The sequence below is a fragment of the Furipterus horrens genome, unplaced genomic scaffold, assembly GCF_987537825.1.
Source record: "Furipterus horrens unplaced genomic scaffold, mFurHor1.1.pri manual_scaffold_8, whole genome shotgun sequence".
NCBI lineage: Eukaryota > Metazoa > Chordata > Mammalia > Chiroptera > Furipteridae > Furipterus > Furipterus horrens.
In genome coordinates this window covers 88,255,146-88,267,574 of record NW_028327178.1, presented here as the reverse complement: position 1 = coordinate 88,267,574, position 12,429 = coordinate 88,255,146, and the positions used below count along the sequence as shown (strand labels likewise).

General features: G+C 51.4%; 1 protein-coding gene across 1 annotated transcript in view; it reads left to right on the top strand.

The window, feature by feature from the left end:
* LOC150003340 (tyrosine-protein phosphatase non-receptor type substrate 1-like) overlaps positions 1 to 12,429 on the top strand; it is a 42,236-nt gene that overhangs the window by 17,604 nt on the left and 12,203 nt on the right. The window contains exons 4-7 of the mRNA XM_090286147.1: positions 922 to 1,278; positions 7,118 to 7,438; positions 7,985 to 8,314; positions 10,176 to 10,286. Coding sequence (XP_090142273.1) covers positions 922 to 1,278; positions 7,118 to 7,438; positions 7,985 to 8,314; positions 10,176 to 10,286 — 1,119 coding nt within the window. The remainder of the gene's footprint in view (positions 1 to 921; positions 1,279 to 7,117; positions 7,439 to 7,984; positions 8,315 to 10,175; positions 10,287 to 12,429) is intronic.

Genomic DNA, 12,429 nt, shown 5'->3' with positions numbered 1-12,429 from the left:
CATTCATTCGTTGTGTAATGACAGTAGCTTCCCCTGTGCCCAGCTTGGTACTAAGTGATTTAGACCAGAGAACTAAGTGTGTCTGCCATCTTGTAGATAAGGAAACTGAGACTCAAAACCAAAGGATAAACTAGGTTACATGTAAATACAAAGGGAGCCAGGTTTCAAACCAGGTCAGGTGGCTTCAAAGACCAGATGCTTCCTTTGACACTGTCCTGGCCCAGGCTTGTTGGTTGGTCCTACCAGAGATTCATTGAAATGGGGTCCTGATAGATGAAGACATAAGGCTGAGAGGACAGTAAAGGGATGTGGCACTTGGCAGTACCAAGCACACTCACAGGAGTCCCGGTTGGATCTTCTTGGTGGCTCTAGTGATGGCCAGGGTCACACAGTAGTAAGCCCTGAGCCAAACCCAGGTCCTCCTGCTTCACTACTTCACAGCCTACAGGAGCCCCAGCTGCTGAGTCTGGCTTCCATGCTGGGGGTCTGCTTCCTGGGCCAGGCCTGAAACAGAGTCTAAACCTTTAGGGAGCTCCTCACACACCATGCTGCCACCCACCTCTGAGCATCTGTCCATGCTGTTTCTTCTGTCGGAAACACTGTGCCCCTTTCTTCCTGCTGAATTCAGATTTGAATTCAGAGCCCAGCTCAGACGTGACACTTCCAAGGAGGGCTCAGGAGCTCAAAGCCACCCTCAGCCGTATAACTTAACCTCTCTGGGCCTCAGTTTCCTCATTTGTAATAGGCCCTCACATTACGAGTTCATTATGAAGGCTATATGTGTCACACATGCAATGTGCTGAGCTCAAGGCCCGCTCAGGGTGTGCACTAAATCAATGAAAGCTGTTGTTGATAAACATGTGACAAAACCTACACGCTCACACGTGGATGAATAAACAACTGCTTTGTGTTTCCCTCCAGGAGGGGCAGGTGACGAGCAGGTGCAGGTTATCCAGCCTGAGAAGTCGGTGGCAGTGGCAGCCGGGGAGACGGCCACTCTGAGCTGCACCGTGACCTCCCTGTTCCCCGTGGGGCCTGTCATGTGGTTCAGGGGGACAAGGCCAGGCCGGGAGTTAATCTTCAGTTTCAGAGAAGGAGGCCACTTCCCCCGAGTAACAAGTGTTGCAGACACCACGAAGAGAAACAACACGGACTTTTCCATCCGCATCAGTAACATCACCCCAGCGGACACCGGTACCTACTACTGTGTGAAGTTCCGCAGAGGAACCCCTGACACAGAGGTCAGGTCTGGATCAGGCACTCAGCTCACCGTGAGCGGTGAGTACAGGGCGGGATCCTTTGTCCCTGGTGTGTGACAACAGGTCCATAAGAATGACCTTTGTTCTTTGATCAGCACTAGCAATCAGGTGTAGTGGTGGGTGCTTATAGTCATGACCTGATTCAGGGTCTGATTTCACCCTTCTGCAGATCAGGGAAGTTGAGGCTTAGGCCCCAAGGCTGGGAAATGGTGGGAAAAGTCTGGAACTCACGTATGACTGACTCCCAAGTCCTTGTCTTTTCCAATCCTGTCCAGCCCTTTGGTTCCAGGGAAGAGGGAACAGAAGGTCTGAGTGACTTGCCTGTCACAAGGACAGACCTCACCCCTGCCTCTAGAGAATACTCCCCTCAATGTGGCCGAGTCTCCCCCTTACACTTACTGAGCACCCACTGTGAGCCAGGCTCTGCTCTGGGTGCTGTGGGAGCTGCAGTGAACTAAGCAGGCAAAGGCTCTTCTCCCATGAAGCTTCGTTCTCTTCCCTCCAGTTGGGAGAAACCATGCTGGGCAGGGAGGGAACATGTTCCATCCTCAGAAGCATCACATGAGAAGAAACTCCTAAGAGGCACAGACGCCCTGTTTCCTCTGACAGCGCTAGTGGGGGGAGGTGCCCAGAAGTTGGGCAGTCACTGTGGGTCTGTCTGAGAAACCCCCGATATTTCAGGGACCCAGTCACACAGTCACTTAGGCTCTGAGCAGAGTTTCCTCAGACTGTCCCTCACTCTGGGAGGAGGTTTCCCATGTGGGTGACTTTGGGGTCACCCCATTTAGGCAGCAAAAATGCTTACTTAGGGTTTTCTGCCAGAGGTTCAGGATCCCGAATCCTGGAATGTCTATACACAAAGGACCTTTAGACCATCCAGCCTGACCTCTCAGGCACAGATGGGAACTTGAGCCTAACAGGCGACAGAGGCCTTGCCGACAGTCACATGGCCAATGACTGAGGGAATCATTCCAGAACCTTATCTGATTCCAGCCCAGCGACTTCTTGCCCTGACTTTGGACAGTCTTTCCATCAAAGAGTCTGGTGTATGCAAACACACCATAAAAACTCATTAAAACAAACCATTGAACATGGAATCAGCATTTCTCCTTTTCATTAGTTTCCCAAGATTCAGATGCCCCTCCCATTCAGACCTTGAGGCATGAGGTGATTGAAAACTTCTTCCACGCTCAGCCTCATCAGCCTAGATCAAGGATCCACATCAGCACCTGGAGCCGTGCCTTGTTCTACAGCTGCCTAACCCTCCAGCCTATGGAGACAGCATCGTTCAGTGACAGTCTTCTGTTGAGGGATATAATCTGTTCCAGATCTTGGGCTATTAAAACAGAGATGCAGGGGATAACCTGTCCATATGTCACTCTATTCAAGTGGCATTGCTGGGTCAGAGTACATGTGCATTTAAATTTGTGTGGATATTGCCAACTTTCCTTCTTCGATGTGGTAGCAATAGAGTCTCCCCACAACCCCTAGACATAGGCAGGAAAGGTGGCTTTATCCCAGATTTTCAGATGTTAAAAAAGTTCCCAATGGTGTGTCACTTGCCTAGGAAATCACAGATGGTGAGTGGCTTTATCTTAGGTCTGCTGCCTCGTGGTAGAGTGCTCGCTCCTCTTCCCCAAGCTGCCTGCCCAGAGGACGCCCTGCATGAGAAAGCGGGGAGCTGGGAGTGGGGAGCAGGGAGCATGTCTTCCTCCTGGCATTTACTTTATAACCAGTGCTGTGAGGGAGGGGCCCTCTGTTGCCCCTTTGGCAGATGAGGACACTGAGGCTCAGAGAGAGACCCAACCTGAGCAGGGTGAGGAGACAAGAGTTGAACCCCAAGCAGCCCCTACTGTCAGCAACACCTGTGTGCTTGTCAAAGTGTGGAAGAAACTGCAATGCTCTCCTTATAATCTTGTTAGCAGTCAGCATGAAAAAGGACGTCCTATGTGGGGATGTGGAGATAGCCTTACAGCCCAGATCAGACAGGCACACAAATGTCCCATGATGTGCTGACTCTGTTCCTATGTGTGGCTCAGCGTATAAAAGCATCCGGATGCTTTCCCCTCTATTGTTGTGGTGTCTTGTCTTAACTGAGCACCTACAGGAGCAGTGTGGGGACAGTGGCCTGGACAGAGCAGAGAGGGGCCACTGCATTGTATACCACGCATAGCAATCCCAGATCTGCAGACTGAGGATGAGGGACTGGGCCCCAGGGGAGCAAGAGTTCATGTTCTAGCCCCAGTTGTCAGGGGCCCACCTCTTCAGCTTATTGGTACAGGGTCCCCAGGCCTGGGCACTCAGAGGTGACTCCTCCCTGTAATTGCTTTTAGTCAAGAATCTCAGAGGGAACTGAGAGGTGGTCAGTGTCGGGCTCCTGCAGGTGGGGCACTTGTTCTCTTGGTGGACATGAAGCTTGGGGTTCACAGGAAGTTCTCTGCAGGACACAGTGGGAGGTGAGGAGACAGCCCCTTCCTTTCTCTCGGCCTCACTTTGCTCATCTGTAAGATGGTGATAATCATGGGCTCTTTTTAGGGGAACTGAAGGATTGGAGGTGCTCTGTCTGAGTCTCCCAGCACAGAGTAGCACCCCCAGATAGAGGTGTTACTTCACAGTGAGGCCCAGTTTCTTTTGCTGGGCCTCAGTTTCCTCACCTGCAGACAGTGGATGATCCCACCAATGTCTACAGACAGGTAAGCCTGGAGAGAGAGCAGACTCTCAGTGAGCGAAGGTGTCCTCCCACTGCTGGGTGCTCCTGGGCAAGTCTCAGACTCCCTGGAGTCCTCAGTTTCCCCGTCTGTGAATGGAGACAATCCCAGCTCCCCATCAGGGGTCTGTGAGGACAGGCAAGGGTGCCTAGAGAGCCCCAGATGTGACAGCTCCGGGTGGTACTGTCTGTGCCCAGCGGGTGAGAACGTGGGCCGAGCCCCCTGCCTGGGCTCACACCCCAGTCTGCCCCTTCCTGGCTCTGTGACCTCTGACACATCACTCCCCACCCTGTGCCTCAGTGTCCTTGCCTGTCAGTGACAGCACTGTCCTCACAGAGCAGCCACAAGTACTGAGTGCGTGAACACATGCGACGTGCTTACAGCGGTGCCTGGCACGTGGTAAATGTTCGATGAACAGGAGCTAAGACGTGCCAAAGCCATAGGGCCTGGGACGGGTCACGTTCCCTCCAGGCCTCAAGTATAAATGGGGTTGGAGGAGGGGTTCAGTGCCTTTCAGCCTTGACTGCTCATTGGAATTCCTGGGAAACTTTGAAAAGGTCCCTGGACCCTGGCTCCACCCTAGGAATTCCGATTTATGCTCAGATGTGGGCCTGGCAGCTGGATGTTCTCACTGTCTTGACGCAGAAGGCCCTGCGCTTGATGTTCTCTGAGGTCCCAGAGGAAACCTTGCACATTTCTGCCTGATGAGGGTGGCTCCCCTGCTGCTGGGCTGTGAGGACAACACCTTTGGGTGATGCAGGTGCTTCAGAATAGCACATGCCAGGGACAGCTCATCAGAGACCCAAGAGAAGGAGCCCAGCTGGGGTGGCAGGGACACCCTCCCAAGGAGCAGGCCTGGGCTGAGAGTGGCACCCTGCTCTCTCCAGCCCTGGGGAGGGGCAGCCCAGACACCCTGTTCAGATCCAAGCTCCACTGCTGGGGACACCTTCCCATCTTTAAATGCCTGTGTGTCTAAGCAGGCTCTGGGATCCCCGCAAATCCTTGCTGCTCAGCCCCAGAGCCCTTCCTGCCGAAACACACCATCATGTCACTGCCGAAATCTGCCCTTCCTGTTTCAGAATACTTCTGGCTTCTGTAAAGAGCTAATCTGCAGGGAAAGACCTTAGACCTCCTGTGTGTTTTGAAAGTCAATTTGCCAAACTTGTTTCCTGAGGGGAGCATTTAAAAAAGAGGGAGAGAACCATAATTTGGTGGTTTCTCTGCTTTCCTCGTCTGGGTTTTCGCACAGCAGCTGCGGGGAGCAGGACTTGAGACTCTTCTTGGTGTTTCCACTATGCTTTTGTTTTGCCCTTTTACTGCCAAAGGACTGGTACTTCCAGAACTAGAAAGACCAGGTGTATGATAAGAGTCATGGTGTTATTTATTAAGCACCTGCTGTATGCCAGGCTCTGTGTGTTATGTGCATCCTCACTCCCCTCACTAGGGTGGTGTTTTGACCCACTTTGTACAGAAACAGACACTGAGGCGTAAGGACAAAGAGCAGAGATGCTACAATTAACCCTGAGCACAGTGAGATGAGCTCCGCCTTTTGCTCCCTGTGTGCCCCTGACCAGCCGGGTTCCTCTCTCAGCCTCATCCCATAAGTGAGCCCACACAGGGCTGCCTGCAGGGTGGTGGGGGGATGAGCAGCCGAGGGGCACAGAGGGACCAGCCCACCGTCCACAGCCCAGGAGGCTCTCCATCCATGGTGACTGCCCACAGCGCCCGCGGGGCAGGCAGCAGCTGGTATTTTTATGACTTGACCAGTTCAGGTGACCTCCCTTATCTGTGTCCTCAACATGTTTGATGAGTTTTAGGAAGCAAGGTAGATATTTCCAGATGCAAACACTTGCTAATATTTGCTGTCTGCCCACCTGTTAGAGGAGGTGTTGGGTCATAAGTAACAATTTCGCTACAGCCTGCAGAATCTTTCTACAGGAGAAACTGCTCTTGCTTTTGATTCACTGCTGGGTGGATGCTTTCAGGACACAGGGTTGTCCCGCCTGCTTGTAGGCCTGTGTCTGTGTCTCTTCTCATTGGATAGCGACTAAGTGGTGGGGCTTGGTGAAAATGGTGAAGGGATTAAGCAAGATAAAAATAAAATTTATAGACACAGACAATAGCCTGGTGATTACCATGAAGAAAGGGGGGTGGGGAAGGTAGAAGAGGGTAAAGAGGGGATAGATGGTGATGAAGGAGACCAGACCTGGGGTGGTGAACACACAATATACAGATGATGTAGTATAAAATTGTACACCTGAAACCTATATAATTTTATGAACCAGTGTCACCCCAGTAAGTTTAATAAATAAATAAATAAAATTAACTGTATTGGCTTTCTCAGCAGTCAGTGAACTTCATTTTCAACACAGAATTGACCCAAGAGAGGAGCCCTAATTCAGAAAAATATCCCATCACCCCTTCCCTTTCAAATTCAAAGTTTGGCAGAGATTAGATCCTACTGGAATATATGTAGAAATAATGAAAACTATGAAAAAAAAAACTAATAAATACCTGAAGGGATATCTCCAGGTATCAATTCAGTCCAGGTTCAAAATAGATTTGTGCTTATTTATTTTTGTGACATATCTTCTGATTTACTCAAAGCAAAACAGCTTCCGTGGCCTGACTTAACCCTCCCGCAGCCCAGGAGGGGAAATGCCTGCTGTCCCATTTCACAGATGGGACTGGGGTGTGCCCCCGCCTCCCCTCTCCTCGGCTGCCTGCCTGGGCCCACCCTCATGGGGGTCCCGCTACCCACTGCTTCCCTGCCTTTACTTCTGTGAACACTCTCTGAGGTTGGGAAGGTTTCCAGGGAAGGCCAGCTGGGACAGTTAATACTACAAGGAGTGAGACCACCCAGTAATGTTGCTCCTGTGCCCAGACAGGTGGGAAATCACCTGGGGAGGAAAGAAGGTGGACTTTGAGCTCAGGCCTGGAGTTGCTTGTCAGCGCTGCCGCTCACTCAGAGTTCAACTCTGGGCACCCGGATGTCCTCCTCCGTAAGATGAGGACGATGACACGTCCTCCCAGCATTACTAGAAGGATAAAAGAATAACACTATATGAGAAGAATCATTATAGATTCATATGCTTGTCATTAGTGTTGATGATCACAATCATGTTCATTGTTTATTTGCTCCTTTTAAAGCCAAACCCTCTCCCCCTGTGGTATCAGCCCCCACGAGGAGGGCCACACCTGGGCAAACAGTGAACTTCACCTGCAAGTCCCACGGCTTCTCCCCCAGGGACATCACCCTGAAATGGTTCAAAGATGGGAATGTGCTCTCGGCCTCCCAGACCACCGTGGACCCAGCGGGAGACAGCCCTTCCTACAGCATCTCCAGCACAGCCAAGGTGGTACTGGCCCCGAGGGATGTTCGCTCCCAGGTCATCTGCCAGGTGGACCATGTCACCCTGCAGGGGAGCCCTCCTCTTCGTCAGACTGCCAACCTGTCTGAGACCATCCGAGGTAGACGTCCCTCACAGTCAGCCCGAGCCCACACCCAGCTCCTGCCCTGTTCCTCCTCCAGCTCTTTGCTCCAGAGTTTGGTTTCCTGGAATCTAATTCCTGAACATCCTTCCTATTACCAGGCACCCGGATGTGCCTGTCACTCACCACTGTTTAATGGCAGCTGCCAGGTGAACACCTACCACTGTACTTGGTAGTTTCATCTCCTTTCCCAATAGCAACTCCAAAAACCAAGCACCTACTATAAGACAAGCCACTATGCGCTTGGTGTATTCATTAATTTTGCTACAGTCACTGGTCTGTACTTGTTGATTTCACTCACATTACCCCAATAGGAGCTACCTGCTCTTGAGCACCTACTGTGTGCAGCACAATGTGCTCAGTGATTTATTCCTATGCAAAGAGAACCCTGAGTTCTGAGCACCTGCTGCACACCTCCCACTGTCCTGAATGACCCCCTGCTGTAATGGGGGGCCTAAGTTATGGGCCCTCCTCTGTGATCTGTGTGTTCCATGAGGTCAGAGCTTTTGCCCTGTGCTGTTTCAGTTCCACCCACCTTGGAGGTCACCCAACACATGGTGTCAGAGAACCAGGTGAATGTCACCTGCCAGGTGAAGAACTTCTACCCCCAGCACCTACAGCTGACCTGGTTGAAGAACGGAAACATGTCCCGAACAGAAACGGCCTCATCCCACCTAGAGAACAAGGCTGGGACCTTCAACTGGAGGAGCTGGATCCTGGTGAATCTATCTGCCCGCAGGGAGGATGTGGTGCTCACATGTCTGGTGGAGCACGACGGGCAGCCGGCCGTCACCAGAAACCTCACCCTGGAGGCCTCTGCTCAACGGAAGGACCAGAGCACAGAGGGATCCTCTGGTGAGGCCTCCACTCCAACTGACCCAGCTCTATTTAACATTTTTTAATGTTATAAGTATTTATACATGCTTATTATAAAGTAACCTGGAAGTCTATAGATAAAAAGTAGAATTTTGAAATGAGCTCCCCTTCCCTAAATCCCATACTCCATAGTCACCACTGGTAAAGGCTAGTACAAATCTTTATTGATCTGATATAAATATACATTAAAGAAAGAAAGAGGGAGGGATGAAGACCATGTGTTCACAGTGTCCTGCTTCTTGACTTTCTTCACCCAACAGTCCCTGCACAGGTTCAACGTCTGTCAGCCCCCCTCTCCCCTTTGCTCTCTCTAAGCTCTGCCTGGTCTCCCTGGCTGCCATTGCGAGCCTGCCCCACAGGGAAGGGGCGGGACTTCAGGATGTGTGTGGCCTTTCTCAAGTAGAACCACAGCTGCAATACATGTGCTTGTACATATTCTGTTACATGTGCAGCTATCTCTGTAGGACAGTTTTCCAAAGAGTATTTCTAGGCCCGAGTGCATGCTCATTACAATGATGGTAATGCTGCCTCTCTCTTGGGACAGTAAAAGGTGTCAGGGCGTCATTTTCTCAGCCCCCTCCCAATGTATTGTCATGTCACTCTCTTCTTTCTTCAATGGTAGCACCTAGTTTGTGTTTCCGTGCCACTGTGGAAGGTTCCATCACCTGTCATTAGCATGGCTATACTTTCTACATAGCAGACCCTTTGAGTGGATTAGAATAGAGGCCATTTCTTTCCTCCATGCATCCTCCAAGGGAACAGGGAGCACTAAAGAAGTCCTGGGCCCTGTCAGGGTGTCACTTTGATGTCACTGATGCCTTGTTTTTATAGGATGAGCACTGCACTTGGAGACAGGATGTGTGGACAGATCTTGGGCTCTGTCACAGACTTGCTGGGTGACCTTGGACTTGTCAGTGCCTCTCTCTGGGCCTTTCTCTGGGCCTTTCTGCTTACTCATGGCGGTGTTGAAGGAGATGAGCTTTGTGGCCCTCACTCTCAGTCTCAGCTGCTGGAAACCATGACAATGCAGCTTCAGGCCCTGGCACACAGCCTAGCACATAGTAGGCATTCAGGAAATACTTTTAGAAAGAATGAGAGTGAGTTAGAGGTTGGTTGGTTAGTTACTGAGTTATCCTCAGAGCTATTCAACATAGTAAAGATTATCCTTGGCCTCAGTGACACAAGAGGAAGCCAGTGTGTGGAGGTTTAAATGACTTACTCAAGGTCACACAACTAGGGGCATTGACTTGAGCTCATGTTTCTGCAGCTCAGAGCCTTCCTCCAACTGCCCACTGTGCCCCAGTGTAGGATTCCCTTCATGTGCCCTCGGGCCAGCCATGTCCTTGTCTTCATTTCAAGTGTCCTGGGGTCAGAGCCCCTATATCCTTGTTCTGGGCACTAATCAGTGGACAGTCCCTGAGAGGTTTACAGAGTCCATTGGTGACATACATGTCTGCCACTCCTCACTGTCCCCATCGTAACTCAAGAGTTTCAGATGGACCTGTGCCATCAAGATGGCCACCGTGGTTCACTCAGATGAGGAAGAACTTGTTTTTGTTTCTCAGGATTGATATTTGTGCCCACGTCCTGCAGCCTGGTTCCCACTATGGCTTCAGCACCAAACAGTTTCCCTCCTAGCAGCTCGGCATGGTTCAGATGCTACCACTGTTGACCCACGTGGGGACCATGAACATGCCCATGTGGCTCAAAACATCTGAGAAGACCCCGCTAGGTGTTCTCAGTTAATGACGCCCGTCTACTGGTCAAAGGAGGCTGTGGGTTGTAATTCTCGTTGATTTTAATTTGCGTGCATGAAACCTCTATTTTGTTTTGTCCCTAGGTAATAGTAACAGCTTGAATAATGTCTTTATTGCGGTGGGCGTGGTGTGTGCCTTGCTGGTGGCCCTGGTCATTGCTGCCCTCTACCTCCTGCGAATCCGACAGAAGAAAGGTGAGTGGATTCTCTGCTGCCTCCCCTGAACTTGGCCCCCAAGCTGTCCTTTCCAAAGGGAGAGGCCGCAGAAGTGCTTCAGGCTCTGCCCAGCTCAGGCCACGAGGATGTCCAGTCACTTGCCGTCATAAGAAGGAAGTCCAGAGGTAGCAGTGCCATGGCTGCACGACACCTTCACCAGGCTGGAACCTGGGTGGGTCCCTCTGCGACCTTCCCCTCATGGCTGCAAGGTGGTCACCTGTGCCCCAGGCCCCACCTCTTCATGTCGAGGTGGGAAACGGAGCTGCAGGGTGGCAGGAGGGTCTCAGGGAGGTAATACTATTCCCAGGAACCCCTGGCAAGCTTTTGCTTTTCTCTTACCTGCCCAGCTTACATGCCCAGCCCCGAGGCAGGGGACTGGAAGAGGGTAGCGATACCACCATCCCCTACTTGCAAGACTGTTGGAGGACTAAGTGGGTGACTACACGTAAAAGGTTAGGAAAGTACCTGGCACAGAGCAAGTGCTCAATAAGTGTTCGCTCCTGTCGTCAGCATTGTATGTGAGGCCAGAAGCATGAGCCACCTCCCTGGAAAACTCCCCTCACAGTGGCAGGAGGGTACAAGTTCCAATCCAGGACAGCGTCCCCTGTGTGCGTGGTGTGTAGTTGTGTAGCTCTGGCTGTGGTGAGGCCTCTGACTTTGGAGTCAGACAAACCAGGGTTGTTATAGGTTCTAAACAATCAGTTTGGTCTCCACACTCCTCAGTTTCTTCACCTGTAAAATGGGTATAGCAGTGCCTGTGTTGAAGGATAGTTATAAAACCAAAATAGCTCCTGTGAAACAACAGCTCTAACACATTCTCAGGCCTCAGAAAATACAAGTTTTCTTTCCTACTCTTGAAGGAAACAATTTTAAGCCAATTTTAAGTGTGTCTGAAACTTACTTGAATACAAGTGATAGAAATACATTTCACGTTTCAACCCAACACATATGCACCCCTAGAGATAAAATTAGGACTCTGATATTTTGTTTTTTGTCATCTTTTATACTAAGTTCTCTTAACAATGCTGGTTGTGAAATACCGCGTGCCACAGGCTGCGAAGTGGGAAGTCTGTCCTTAGCTGCCTCTCGGTGTCCGATCCCCAGGCTTGGCCCCAGGGGGCATGTTGTGCCTCAGTCCCACATCTCCTTCGCAGCCCTTACCTCTGCTCCCAGGGTGCGCCTCCCTCCTGGGCCTGCTGGAAGGATGTAGCTGTGAGTACTGGCCGGGCCTCCAGCTCCCCGTCCAGGAGGGCTAGAGTCAGGCCCCATGTCTCTGGAATCTGGAAGGGCTTCAGCAAGTGATCTATCCAGTGGTTTCCCTAACGTTTCTGGAGCTCCCCACACAGGAGGGACTCCTTGCCTGCCAAGGGTGACAAGCCAGCCCATTAAATGGACCATTCACAGCAGCCGTTAGTGAAATCCCAGCCCCTCGTCCAGAGCCTCACCCCTGGGCACCATGTCACTGCCAGCACACGTGGGCTCATTACTAGGGACTTAGGCATCAGGAGCCAGATGCTCCAGAGGAGGAGGAATGGGGGCCTGGAGAGCTGCAGACATGGGGGCAGCCCACCCAACCCCTGAGAGCCCAGCCCTCAAACAGGCTTCAGGGACAGGGACAACCAGCACCCACTCAGCCCTTCTGATGTGTCAGGCACTGTTCTTACCACAGACGTCTACAGCAGTATTATTAACCCCATTTTACAGATGAGCAAACTGAGTCATGAGAAAGTTACAGAACTTGCTTAGGACCTCACGCCTGGTAAATGGTGGAGTCAGGATTCAAAACCTTGGCAGTGCATCTCCAGGGACCACTGCACATCACTTCCACCCTAGTGAGATGCCTCCTTTTCTCTCCTTGGTCCCTGGAAGGGCCACTCATCCTCTACCTCAATGCACTGAAATATCGTCATTTCTGTTCTACTGGTTACCAGCTGTGTGACCATAAGGACTCACCCAATTTCTCTGTTGTGCCATGGGGGTGGTCAGTCATTGGACTCCCTGAGACATCGCATGTCCCAGCACTTTGCAACCACCAGCCTCCGTTCAGACATTAGATGCTGAGCTACAACCTTCCCAACTGGTACCCGCTCACCTAGAAATCCAGGGCCTGCCCAGGCACCGA